This window comes from Gorilla gorilla, chromosome 11 (assembly GCF_029281585.2).
Source record: "Gorilla gorilla gorilla isolate KB3781 chromosome 11, NHGRI_mGorGor1-v2.1_pri, whole genome shotgun sequence".
NCBI classification, from domain to species: Eukaryota; Metazoa; Chordata; class Mammalia; order Primates; family Hominidae; genus Gorilla; species Gorilla gorilla.
In genome coordinates this window covers 113,188,479-113,203,428 of record NC_073235.2, presented here as the reverse complement: position 1 = coordinate 113,203,428, position 14,950 = coordinate 113,188,479, and the positions used below count along the sequence as shown (strand labels likewise).

The 14,950-nt window shown below is 35.5% G+C and overlaps 1 protein-coding gene across 8 annotated transcripts in view; it reads right to left on the bottom strand.

Moving 5' to 3' along the window:
• The window catches only part of CPS1 (carbamoyl-phosphate synthase 1), a 201,976-nt gene that overhangs the window by 91,862 nt on the left and 95,164 nt on the right, over positions 1 to 14,950 (bottom strand). For all 8 annotated transcript variants that reach the window (XM_055380488.2, XM_063695178.1, XM_063695179.1 and 5 more), the window contains 5 exons: positions 13,538 to 13,647; positions 10,491 to 10,635; positions 9,468 to 9,557; positions 7,211 to 7,267; positions 4,239 to 4,331 (listed from right to left, as the gene is read on the bottom strand). In XM_055380488.2, coding sequence (XP_055236463.1) covers positions 4,239 to 4,331; positions 7,211 to 7,267; positions 9,468 to 9,557; positions 10,491 to 10,635; positions 13,538 to 13,647 — 495 coding nt within the window. The remainder of the gene's footprint in view (positions 1 to 4,238; positions 4,332 to 7,210; positions 7,268 to 9,467; positions 9,558 to 10,490; positions 10,636 to 13,537; positions 13,648 to 14,950) is intronic.

Here is a 14,950-nt window from a genome sequence, read left to right as displayed (position 1 = left end):
GATGTAAAATAAAGCAATATTACCATCTAGTTGTAGCTACAGAAAATTGTAATTACAAGACAATGAATGAAGTTATCAACATTTCCAAGGCATGTAGTCAAACAAAACTCACAAAATATAAGTAATCTCCTGATACAAATACGCATTTTATCATAGCTATAGTAATATTATTTAATTGCACTGACATTAAGAGACAACGGAGCCAGCTTTCACCATTGCAGCATCTCCCTTGATTGGACACAGATAAAAACACAGATATGCTCATTTTTGCTGGTCTCTACACAAACACATTAAATACTGTCCATAAGAATAACAGAAGTTACACAAGACCTCATGGATACTTGCATATATGGATTTGTGCTTGGACTTACCAGAGAGGAATATCTTATGCAGCATTTTGCAACCTTGCTTGACCACAGAATTTTTTAAGATGAATTGCTCCACACCACTGTCTTCCAGTTTAGGAAATGCTAGACTAAACCACCAAGGCAGTTCTCAATTCTAACATTCTATCATCTATCATCACCCTCTATCATGCTGTGTTTCAAACTAAATCATTTCACAGGGAAATATGTAAAACAAGGGGAAGTCATATGAATGGGACCAATTTTAAAATTAAAAATCAGAAGTGAATATTGCAAACACCATGATCAAATTCCATACATATAAGTAATTACATATCTAATTTAAAATTGATTTTCTTTAACAACACATACTTCTTAGGCTTCAGCATGTTTTGAATGCACATCCCTGCCCGACATGAACATCACGACTCAGTACTAATTTCTAGGAACCCAAAATCCTTGTCTCTCATTTTCGTGTGACAGGAGCCGGAATACCAGATAATATCAATGTGTGTTTTCTCTGAGTCTTACATGTTACTGATCAGACTATTTTACTCTTTTAATAACTTTTTTTAAAGCCTTTAAAAACTCTCACGCTGGAACTCTTCCTTATGAAATGTCCTCTATACTCCTTCTGATTGGTGCTGTATCACAACATGAATCATTTCCCAGATGAACAGGTGTCAGGAAGGGCATGGGAACATCCTTTCTAAAGACCCTCAATGACAAGGTTTTGTCACAGGAGCGGGTAGGATACCCATACAAGCAGAGTCAGTTTCCAGTCTATTCACATATTTTACCATTTCTGATTTAAAATTCTTGAATCCTTACTCTGCATATGTAAAAGGTATAAGGAGTGAAACAATGTAAACTTATTTGAAGATTATCACATGGTAGTATAAGGATGGTTACTAATAGTATAACTGTTAGTTGCATAACTATTATTTCTAGTATGTTGAAAGGCAGTATGGGATGATGTTTTCTGAGAGGTAGACACTAGACCAAGCCTTCCTATGTATAATCCTATGGCCATTCACACTGAGGAAGGTATTTAATCTCTCTACACCCTAGTTTCTTCATCAGTAAATGAGTTCCTAATAATACCCATCTCATATAATTACACTGAAGATGGAATAAATTAATCAGTGTAAAGCATTGAGAAGAAACCTAGCAGATAATAAGTACTCAGTAGATCGTGCCTATTTTTTATTAATAAGACTTACAGTTATTAGTAATAATGATAATTTTATTATATTAATAATGGAGGTCATAGAACCATAAGAAACACTGATTAAAGGATTTGAAGGGAAAATAAGAATGTGCAATTTCTTTACCACCAACTCTAACTACCATTTACTAGCTTTGTATATTCCTTTATTTATTCATTATTTGTTGACCATGTACTATGTGAAAGGTACTATGGGCAGTGCTGCGGATTCAAATAAGTAAACCATGGCCTCTCCTCTCAAAGAGCCAACCAAGACAAGTGAAAGAGACAATCCTTTCAAAGAGTTAAATGCAATTTGATCCTTGTTATACTGAAGCTATTTATTAAATGACATGGGATCCAAAGGTGAGATGAGTCATGGAAGCTTCACAAAGGAACAATGAGCTGACTCTTGAAACTGACTTCTTCAGGCGAGAAGGGGAAGGAGAAAGCATGGGAAAAGATTCCTAGGTAGAGAAGCAAACATATTCAGACCTTGTAAGATGCAGGCCAAATAGAAAATTGGTTCACAGGGAGTCTTGAAGAGGTTTCTTGAATTCATGGAACAGAAATCTAGAAATTGAGCTTTTTAAAGCTTTTCCGTCAAACTCCCATCAAAATGGAAAGAAAAATAGCATGAGGTTAGCCACAGAGACTCTGGAGACACTTGAATTCAAATTGACACTAAACTTGGGCAAGTTACATTGGATTTTAAATAGACTTACTTGCTAAGCCTCAGTTTCTTCATCTATGACATGGAGTTTTATGAAAATTAACTGAGTGTTCAAAAAAGCTTGGTTGTTGTTATTTTCCTCGAAGACCAGAGCTGCCACATTGAATGGACCACGATAATTATGAAATGTCATGGGCAAAAAAGTGTATGTTATATCTAGAAATAAAATGTTGTGGTGAATACATCTATTTAAAATCAAATTTTGCGACCACATGTACATTTTCTACTCCTTCCTTTCTAAGAATTTCAATCGCCTTTGTCAAAATAACACTCACTTTCTACTTGGATAAAGTAGAGTTTCTCTGAGAAATTCCATTGCCACACTAGTGATGGAAGAGAAGTTTGTAGCCGTCTCTGCTATAGTATAAATAAACCCCAAGGTAGAACCAGCCAATAACTGTGATGCCACATAGGCTTCCACAGGGCTAAATTCTCCACATGTAAAGCCCCATGGTAACCAAACACATAGTCCTAGGAAAGAGAAGCTCTATTTTTAACTCCCATTGTATGTAGTAAAAACAGAAGGTAGCAATTCTTCCTTTAAGTTTCAAAGCGGATCAAAAACTTTTCTTTAAAAAAATTTCATAGCAGTATCCCATAAACATCTCAGATATCAAATGACATAATCACTATGCTCAACCTAACTAGTTGAAATCCTTAGCTGAGAAAGTATGGTGATCTTTTACCTGACCACATTCAGCCCCTCTTTCTCCCATTTGTATAAGCCGCCTAGGTTGCTGTATCTGTTCTTGCTACTACTGCTCAGTTCAGGCTCTCATGAGTTTTGTTCCGATAAGTTACAATAACCTTCTAGTTGCTTGCTCTTTTATTCAGCTTTACTTTGCTCCAAAATGACACCAAATGAGTTGACAATAGTTTCTGGAAGTGCTGATTAGCCAATGATATGAAACCTTCTAGACCTAGCTTCAGTCAGTCCATCTCCACTCATCCTTGCCCAAGTGTGTAAACCAATAGGTGTTAACCCCTTGGTTCAGCCATCCCAAACTGTGCGTAACTCTTCAAATATACTATGTTGTTCTGTACCTCTATGCCTCTTGGCAAGCCATTCCTTCTGCCTGAAACAAAGTTCTCCTGGTTCTTCATCTACCTTACTGTTACTACCTGCTCTTTGTGTCTCAAAACAGGACTCACATTTCTACAGGGCCTTCTCTGATCCACCTATCCCATTTCAATGCTGCCCCATGCATGCCCTTGCAGCATGCTATGAACACTCCAAGGACAGCATTTATCACAGGATTCTGCACATGGTGATTTACTTGCTTGTTTGTTCTACCAGGCTCTATGCTCCCCAAGGACAGAGACTGTAGCTCAAGAAACTCACTCACACCTACATTAGTAGATATTCAATCAAAACCAATGGACTTCTTTCTAAAATGTATTCTATACCTTTTTATAAATGTATACTAAAGATATTTCACTTTAGGGTGACTCAGTCATCATTACGAACATTAATTTTGAAACAAAGCTATAACACAATAAATCTTTAGTGTATGAATAAATATTTTTCCTGCACAAAATGCCCCCGGATTCTGATTACTGTGCCTGATTTCTGTAAAATTCTCTTGGCTCTCTGGCAGGTTACTAGCTCTGACTCCTCATCATCACTGGACCTATCTTTGGCAATTCAGTGCTTCCTTTATTTTACATTGTTAAAATCCTAAGCTGAAGAATCAGAAAAGGTGGAAGGAACACTAAATTTAGTAAAAATCCTCTGAATTGGGGCATGAAGTTTCCCATGTAAGCCTGTAAGTAAAACCAGCTTTAAATGCACTGATTTTGTAATGTGTATTTTAGCTGCTATGAGATCCTTTTTTTACCCCTCAAAACTGCTGCTTCTGGAAGATAAACTCTGCCTAAATAAAGATTTTGATATTTCAAGAAAGGTCTAAATGGGATCAAATAAAACTACAAAATATAAAGGAAAACCCCTCACCTTGGTTGAAACCTCAGCAATCAAATTCTGTTTATTTGGATCCACAAAATCCACAGGCTGACCTTCAAATTCAATCTTCCCAAGCATGGTACCCTATCAAATTAAAAAAATTAAACAGTTAAAAGGAAGCAGCGATAAAGGTGTTGACAAGATAAACTCACAGGGACTTTAAACAGCTGCTCCAAGACTTAGATGTCTTTATAACTACTTGTAACCATCAGTGGAAGATCTTCATCTTCTCAAACTGAAAAGATTAAGCAATTTGCACATACATTTTGGGAAATACTCTTGGAAATACAATTAGTTCTTCTAGGGCTGACACCATTGCCTGATGAAGGCAAAGTCAAACGGCATCAGAATTCAGGTCTCCAGGCTCCAGGCTGACGCAAATCAGGATATTTAGTAAACTTACACTACTCAGCGTATATGACCTAAAGACATTTCACGAGAGAAATTGACAAAAAAAATGTATTGAGACAATAAGGAATCTAAAAATCACACAAAAAAACGGGAATTCATTCATTATGATAGTAATATTAATTCACAAAGAAGATGAAATGCAACATAAGTCATAAACTTCCAGAATTTGAAATGAAAATATTCACTGTTTTAGACATGTTCATATCCAAGTGTTCCTATGGGCCTGAATTGAAAGAATGTTCAACCCTCTGTAAAGTTTTCACAAACTATCCTTGCTAGCTTGAACATGACAATGTCACCTTTTTTCAGCTGTATCTTGAGATTTACTTATTTGTTAGTAAGTCTGCTTTGAACTACTTAGAAAAATGGCATGCTATATTTAGTAATCAAGATTCTATTGAGGGGTAAAAATTCAAAATAATTCATTGATATGCCCTTCTCTGATGAAATTATTGCATTGAAGGAAATAGAAGGAAGCCTTCATTTCCCTTTTAAATGTATTCCTTGAAGGAGAAGTCACTTGGGGGTAAGTGAGAGTAGAAAGTACCTATGTGTCATGCAAGCATGATGGTTATTTCAGTGCTGTTATTAAATTCAGAGTGCTGCCTCTAAGTCTGGGAACACTACCTAAAAACCACCTTTCACTTCCATAGTAGATTACTACATTTTGTGGTGGCCTGTATTTACTTCTAGAATCCAAGTCGCATAACCCCTTGTCTGTATTTATGGATCCCTAATTTTGAAAATTGGTTTTTAGTTCTCCTTCCCCTTTTCTTAAAACATGCTGAATGAAATACGATCTTACTTTTCAAATTAAGGTTAATAGAAGTAAAAGCCATAATATACATTTTTAATATGAACCACCATCACTGATAAAGAAATATGAGGCAATACTATTTTGTCTGTGCCAATCTATTCCGCCAATTTTGGAAACCTAACTGCCTATGATAAAAGGAGGGCTCATTTTAACCTAACATATCACAGGAAAGACAAGTGTGGTCTTGTAAAGTTTTCCTGAATCATTAGGCCTGACTATATTTTATTCAACCTGCCAATTCTGCCATCTGAATTGATTTTCCCAACTGTATTCCCTTCCCGCCCTCATAGCCTCGTCATTGTTTACTGCTCACACACATCATTAGGCTGAGAGAACACAAGAATCTCCCTGGGATATATAATTTCACTAACACCTATTCTCAGGAAAATCATGGTAGAGTGAATAAAATCAGAGGTGGGATAGAATGATGGCATAAACTCTCACTGTCTTCCTTCTGGTCATGGGTATTTGGCCATGTTTTTATTTTCAAAGCTGTTTTTTCCTTCTGTTTACAGAAAGCCTGTGTCTATATATATATATGTATGTATGTATGTATATATATATCCTAACAAGAAATCTACAAAAAAATTTTTTGAAGACTCCTTTTCCTATATGTACTTTTTTTTTTTTTTTTTTTTGAGACAGGGTCCTGTAGTCACCCAGGTTGGAGTGCAGTGGCATGATCTCAGCTCACTGCAACCTCCGCCTCCCGGGTTCAAGTGATTCTTCTGCCTCAGCCTCCTAAGTAGCTGGGATTACAGGTGTGCACCACTATACCTGGCTAATTTTTGTATATTTAGTAGAGATGGGTTTCACCATGTTGGCTAGGCTGGTCTCGAACTCCTGACCTCAAGTGATCCGTTTGCCTCAGCCTCCCAAAGTGCTGGGATTACAGGCATGAGCCACTGCACCCAGCCCACATGTGTAGTTTCAAATTGTATCATTTATCTTTTTATTTTTATGTAATTATATTTAGTAAGAAAACTTTAGTTGCATTTGGGGAATTTAGTTAACGTTAGTGAAGTAATGTTTCTTTCAGATTTGGAATATGGAAATTTCAAGTAAAATAATAATAAACGCAACAAGCAGATGGTGATGAGATATTCTCAGAGGAGGGGTCAGATGTTGTAGCAATCAGACTTCATTGAAAGCAAAAGATAACCTTCCCTTTTATCACCTTGGTTATTGATATGGTCTCAACAAAGACTATATAATTGATGTATGCAAGGCTTATTTGGCACATTCATGAAAGACAATGCATTAATTTTACAAATAACTCTTTCACAAGGACAAAACAAATAACAGTAACAATGCTGTACACTTCCTGGAGTGTATTTTTCAGCATGTAGGTTTTCACTTCAGGCAAAATTGTTATGCAGTTTGTTACCTTCTCCACTTGTTTCACTAAAGTTCTATCACATGAGCTGAATTATAAATTCCTTGACTTGTTGGTATAATGAACACATAGTGGGCACTCAATAAGCTGCCAGGTGAATGAATCTCAAGTCCATTCAGTTAAAAACATACCAATCAAGTATTCAATCTTGAAAATTACAGTGAAAATAGTAAAACAAAATAACAGAGACCCAGATAGCAGAAGCTGGCCAGATTCACTCCTTTACATATTAATGGATCCCTTAGGCACTGAGGGAAACACCACACACACACACACACACACACACACACACACACACACCCGAAGAAACATAGATTTGGCTAAAGATGATGATTATACCTTATCCCGAATTATTTTAGTCAGCATTCTTGTGTCCACTCCATAAATTGCAGGAACCTATAAGAAAAAAATTGTAGTGACAGTGAAACTGGAGGAGATTAAATCCAGCATATTGTTTTCAAGTTACAAACTTGGCTTCATCTATCTTCTTGAGCAGTAAATAATTTCTCCACTCTTTCTTTTCTCTGACCCAGGGTGACTGTGTTGTCAGAACACAGTAAATTGTTGCTACAGTTAGGCATAGGACTCTTAATACCCAGGTTCTTTCTCAGAGCAAAAAATGAGAAATTCTGAACATCAATCTTCTGCTACACTTCTGTTGCTTTTAACCCAGGATGTTAAGTAAGTTAAATCACATTGGTGAACTTCATAAGCAATAATATGCAAATCCATGTTTTGAGCCAAATGTTCCTGGCACGAGTAGACACTCAACACATTTTTCTGAAGGGCCATGTTGAGTAGTCATGTTGTACTAAAACACGATCATCCTATCAGTCCATCAGGCAGGACCACCATTTGTTTTAATGTTCTTTGACTACGTGGGATAGAGACACATGTGGTATAATGAAAGAGTAATGAGTTAGGAATCAAGAAAACAGTTTCTATCCCACGGGAGGCTTTTTACTAAAATAAGATTTTTTAAAAAGAGGTTAAAAAATGAAAATATGTTCTAGTTTTTTTTTTCTTCCACTAATTATCCGAGAAATGTTTAAGCAATGTATTTGTTCTCACCGGTAAATTGAAGGAGGTGAACTGGTTATTATCTTGAATTCTTTTCTACTCTACATGTCTGTGATCATGGAAGAAGGTTCAAAGCACATTTAAAAAACAAACTTACAAGCCGTTGGTTAGGCTTACACTAAAACTATTAGTTCTGAGATAGAAAAGCTATGAGAACAAGTGTCCTAAATAACAAAAAGGAAAAGGAAAGCTTGGGTTGTGGGGGGCTTGGGGAGAGAAGTGTCTCCCAAATGACGATTACAGAAATTAGCTGCCTGGATAAGGAAGATAAATTCAGATAATAGTTGAGAAGAAAATGGCTATGGCCCAGGAAATGATATGGATGCCTTCTTCCCCCTTTGAAAATTTAGAAAGAATGAGATCTAAAGAGCCAGGATCAAGATTTTTTTTATTTTTCAGAAAGCAGCAATGTTTAGCCCCCATAGATAGACACTCATTGGAGAGGCAGCACTTTCGTAGAATAAAATTCTGTCAATTACAGGCCCAGCAGTTAAACAAAAAGCAGCTACAGCAACACTGGAGATGAAGTTAATTGAAGCAGGTCCATTAACTTAAGTACTTCTAACATCCAAACAAGGCAAATGTTCTTATTTCATTAGAAATTAATATTTATGGCTGGGCGCGGTGGCTCATGTGAGCCTGTAATCCCAGCACTTTGGGAGGCCGAGTCGGGTGGATCACATGAAGTCAGGAGTTTGAGACCAGCCTGGCTAACATGGTGAAACCCCGTCTCTACTAAAAATACAAAAAATTAGCCGGGCATGGTGGCAGGCTCCTGTACTCCCAGCTACTGGGGAGGCTGAAGCAGGTGAATCGCTTGAACCCTGGAGGTGGAGGTTGCAGTGAGCTGAGATTGCCCCATTGCACTCCAGCCTGGGCAACAAGAGTGAAAGTCCATCTCAAAACAAAGAAAAGAAATTAATATTTAAACTAAAAGTGTAAGATAAAGTTTTATAACCCTTTTCTTACATTATTAATATGTCAAATGAAATTATATATAATTACATGTCATAATGTTGAAGCCCAACGAGACTTGATGGTAATCTGCTTATACTCATAAGAATGAGAGATGACGCAACTATTGCATAGAATGATTATGTGACCTGCACAAAGTTACACAACCAGTTAACAGTAGAGCTGGTACTAGAACACTAGAACCCATGAAGCAAGTTCCATTACTACATTCTAGATAAAACGGTGAAGGAGAGTAAAAGACTCAATTGCTAAAGAGAAGAGAAAATGCTAAAATTTTATCTTACCCCTCCCTTCCCAAATGTGAAGTGCTACCAAGCATGTATGAGTGCCACCTAGTGGATAAACTGAAAATATGTGCTCATCAGCATTTAAGGAGGAATTCAGACATTTCAGCCTTTATGTAGTAAGAGAAGGAATCCCTCTCTGAAATGCAAAGATCCCAAACTACATGATCTTCCTCTGTCTACTTGGCACTTCTGAATCTACAGGCACCTTCTCAACCTTCCTTAGGTGATGATGGATGCCCTATTACATTTCTTACCTTTTCTTCCTGTAGCCATTGCCCTAAACTCTTGGTAGCCAGCCAGTGGTTGTAGTCTTTACTATAATCCAGCACCAGCAAACCTGCAACCTAGAAAGACAGACAGTCATTTTAAAGAGGTTATCATAAGATATTATCCAACTCTTGTGAGTCAATTTGCATTTGTTTTTAAGTTTTATGATATCCACTGACATGAGACTTAGGATTTTTAAAAACAAGAGGCAAAAAAAAAAAAAAAGTCAATGCCCTTCTTTTAAAATATGTAATTGTTGCATTAATTATCATGAGAGGGAGCAGACTTACCTGGCTTGGTAAATCCTGAGACTAAACTAGGTCCTCCTTCTGACATGCATGGCATTTATCAAGAATTTAATTAATAATTACTGGCTTAATGCACATGATGAACAAAATCATTTTTAATTTATACTTAAAGCGGAGAAAAAATTGATAGGAAATTGTGAGAAATAGTGAAAACTAAGTTAAATGATCAGTTGAAGCCATTCAAAAATGGAATGGTGAAAAAATACTATTGAATTTGGAATATAAATTTTTGAATTGTTTATATGATATATATTCCTAAGAGAGTATCCAAAATTACCTTGTTTAGGAAATCTTAATATGTTTACTTTTAGACTGGCATAAAAGCTATCTTTAAATCATCCCCTAGAGGCTAAGATTAAAAAGCAAATAATTGATACAGAATTCATTACCAAATTCCTTTTAAAAGGTGATTCTTCCCCAATCCTTTTATAGCATAGTTGTTATTTGAACTTATAACATTTTTTTCAAGTTAAGCCAAGTTTCATCCAACGCATTAAAATTCAAAGTGCCCTGAGAAATGAAACTCAAAATACTGTCAAGTTAAAGATTATTCTCATGTACCTAGGAATAAGATTGAATACATGAGCTTAATGATTTGTACTACCGTATTGAGGAAGAAAGTTTGGCCATCGTAATTCTTAAGAATAAGTCAACTATACTCCCTCAAATTGAGACTTTTTAAATGGCCACCACTGGTACTACCTTGATTCCATTAGACTCCAAATATTTGCTAAGTCCCAGTTCATCCAGAGCAGTAGTATCAGGAGCTCCACCATTCCCAATAATAGGGTTGGCCATTGTGAGAATCTGTCCTTTGTAGGCAGGGTCAGTAATAGCTTCTGGGTACCTGGGTAAACATGCCAAAAAATTATCAGCAAATAATGTATGTAACTACAAAGCTATAATCTGCATACATGCTCTGAATTATTTAACCCTTGAAAATGAGAAGAATCCAACAAGAATGTCTCTAGATTTTAACGTACCTGGGGAAATGTTATGACAGAATATAAAAATTTATACCATGATGTCATTGATATAAAGAAAAACCAACTCATGAGTACCGAAGTATATTTTCATATAAGTTTTATTCCCTCAATTTCTTTAAATTTTTTAATTCCTTTAAAAATCCCTTTCTAGCATCTTAATTTTTAAAATATCCGTGCTCTATTTAAAGTTTGCAGATACTCTAAAGATTTCCCTGGCCTACCAGATATCATTGAGCCCAAACTGATATTTACTGTTGAGGGCTGCCAGTTTCACCATGATAGTAACCATCGAAAAATTGAAAAGTTTTTCTTGATATTTTTTAGGATACTGAAGAGTATCCTGATTGTGTTAGTGGTGGTTGCATGAGTATATATGATTATGAAAATTCAATGAATATTTAGAATAAGTGAGTTAATTTATATGAAAGAATAACTCAATAAAGTTGATTTTTAAAGTATTTTAATTTTAGAAAGAAGCATATAAGTTTGAAAGTTATTATCTGCTTAGAAAAAAATTCATCTCACAGACTTGACTTGAGGGATTTCTGACTTCTAAGTTAAAAGATGCCAATTAACTATTTTAAAGTACTGATATGGAATTAGGGAGGAATGCAGGAGGGCTATATTTTTAAGTTTGGGTGAGAGGAAAAATACAAATATATCGTGTGTGTGTGTGTGTGTGTGTGTGCATATACATATCGTGTGTGTATATACACACACACACATATTTCTTATTCTTAAGAAGAAGAAACGTTATTCCCATGAATACCAGGAGCTATCTACACTTTTTCCATGCACTAGAATACACTGCAATTGAGGTTTTTTTCCTGCTCTCTTCCATGTCCACTTTCTGCAAAATGAGTTAAGCTAAATCCTTTTTTGTGGATTACAACTGAAAGTGAATTTAGGTGCTCAGGGGCACAGAATCAACGACTTTGAAACCAATAAAGTTTAACGCAGGCAGTAGTCAACATAAATTCTTCAACACCATCCAGACTAACGCCTACCAGAACTAACTTTGTCAACAAAATACTTAGTCTTTCAGCTCTGCAATCCCTAAGGTGACTCGAGGGCTGTGGTGTTTTTCTGCAGCTTCTCTGTCAGGAACTGATAATTTTTTAACCAAGGCTTGCCCACAATATAAATGCATTGCTTAAAGATGAAAAACAAAATAACCCCTTTAATTATCAACCACCTTACTGAGTGAGGCACGTAATGAATGAAAGAAGCATTTCTCAATGGAAAATAGGGTCTATGGACTAATCTTATAGATTAATACCTTTTCCTACATCAAAAAAAACTTTAATTAATTTGATTTTACTTCTCTTTCTTCTTTCTTTCCATAAAAGAACTGACCATTCCCTTTAAACATATACTTACAATACTCTTCAGTAAATGAATAAATATACTTTGTTTTAGAGAACTACAGTGTTGGGAGCAAATTAATCCATCAGCTCCTGTTTGACTTTTGTGATGTGACAAGATTTATTACCTGTAATCTATCACAGAGAAGAAAACTCTAGTGCCCTCCATCATGCTGATCTATATTAAACAGTAGTTTGTTGGCAGGTATATTAACACAGCTAGTAATTAGTGCTGTCGAAAAGCTTAAATAATTGCCTGGTGAAGCAAAACTTTGCAAACAGGTTTCATACACTGTAATTTAATGTTCTCACCAGTGGAACTATTTAAAAACCCCTCTAATATTCTTCATTTCACACAGGGAGGCAAGAGTTTAAGAAAGAATATAAATTAATAATATAATGGAAGTTTGGTCAATTAGTATCTTCAGTATCAGTGAACCTAATGCCCCCTTGTCTTTATGAGACTAACTTGAATTTCTCTAAAGAATTTATCAAATATTTCATAGAATACTAGTTGGATTGAATCTGTATTGGAAACCCCTTCAATCAATCTAGTCATGTTTTTGAGACCCATAATTGTTTAAATCCCCAGCTGTAAATTAGTATTTAATCCAACTCCCTCACTTTTTATATGAAGAAACTAGAACTCAAAAAGCTTAAGTGATGTTCCCAATATTATATAATTAGTTATCCTTAGAATTGAGACTAGAACTTCAGCCTCCTGATTCCCAGGTGAACAAACATTTATTAACTAGGTAAAAGCAGCCACTTAATTTCTGTAGCAACTCTCATTTTCATTGCTGTACATGTTAGCAGGTCTTAAATACTAAGGCAGGTCACAGTTGATAATTACTGAAAATATTAGATCTACACAGATGCTCCCTCACTGATTAAAGATAATAAATGTATCTGTTATTTCAACTTTCTTACTAGAGTGCAAAATTATATAAAATACCCAAGGACTTTCTAATCTCCTTATAGTATTTCATATTAGATGTGCAAAATTGATTCTTTCCTAATGAAATGGCACTAGAATATACTATCTATTCTTTTCCTTGCTCCAATTTTAACCAGACCCATACTTCCCCTTACAGAAACCATTTGGTAATCTCACATAACCTGTGTCCTCACAATCTAAGTTTCTAGAATTTATTTTGTTCTTTTTATCCAGGGGACCACCAGTGTGCCCATGTTGTCTTTCATTTACAGTAGCAGGAAGTTCATGTCTAACTTTCTTTCAAGGACGGCTGCAGTAGGCTATGCACAAGGCATGGTGCAACTTCAGGACAATATGTAGTCTTACTATGATGCAGTGATTTCAACTTACCACCATGAGTGAGATCTTCCAGTTATTTCTCTACATAGAGGAAAAATAAAGCCTTGGAAAAGCATTACTCACCCTCCCAGGCCAGTATTAAAAACCACTTCACCAGCAACAGAGGATGGATGGCCAAAAGAGTAACCTTTCATCTTAGTTCCATCTTCCAGGACAATGTGTGCTGTCTGTGCCTGAAGAAACAGTTGCATGAAACTTAGCAGAATACATAATACAAAACACACAAAAATATTCCAAAGGTAAAATACACAGACATATTAAATAAAGGTACAGTATATTTAATGAAACCATAATGCCCAGATTTCCAGTTGCTTTCCTATTACTTGTCACTTTTCTTCAAATATATAGCTCTTGTAACTGGCAGATGTTTTGTTTTGTTTTCTTGGAAGAGGAACTGAAGCATGCAGATACATTGTCTATTCTGAGTTTACTTGTAGAGTTGTTAACAAGTCAGAAATACTTCACTTTAGCTGAAATGTTATGTATCTATCTTTTCCCCTTTATCATTCCCTAGCTTTGCTCAAGAATAGCTTTAAGGAAAGTTCATGAGTTTGCAAAAACATTGTGAATTGTACCATACGGCTCATCATCACTCTGATATTTAGAGCCAGAAGGAATCTTCAAGATTATCTATCAAACTGTGTTCCGCAGAGCTCTTGTGTTTGATGGAGTTGTCCCAAGGGTTGCCCTTTCCATGCCAGAATTATGTTCATGAAGAAACTGAAACTTTATCACTCTCTTAATGCTGACACAAAACCAAGCACTGTGGAACATTCTAGAAGTATATTGTATTTTGCTTTTTATTAGAGTTAATTATATCCATGTCTACTTCCTTCTCTATACTATGGCATTTGGAATTTGATAACTTTGCCATAATAATCTTTGAGCCAGGGTCTACCAAATTCTTAGCTAAGAAGAGGGACAACTGGAAAAACATTTAAGAAGCAGACATCATCTACTCCTTATAAATACTCTAAATTCTGTTGTTGAAACCATTTAAATCTAACTCTCAATTTCCATAAAATTCAAGGGAGAGAGAAATGTTTTCAACTACACCTTAGGAGACAAAATACAGATTCTCTAAGAAACTCTATAGGACAAACTAATTAGAATGTGGTTTTTAAAAATTAAACTATAAAGAAAAACATATCTGCAATAATTGACGAAATTAGAATCATAAATTGATATTTGATTATACTAAGTAATTTTTTAAGATTGATCTTCTTAGGATTGTAGTTATATTTTTAAGTTGTTGCCTTTTAAAAGATATACACTGTAATATTCAAGGATAAAATAGTATAATATCTGAGATTTGCTTCAAAGTAATCAGCAGTCAGGGGGATAGACAGGCATATAGAGAAAAGAAGTCTGGCCATGAGTTGAATTTCCTGAAGTAAGGGAGATCATTGTGCTATTCTTTCTGCAAGGTTTAAGTGTAGTCATGGAAGACAAAAAAAAATACTAATTCTTCATTTT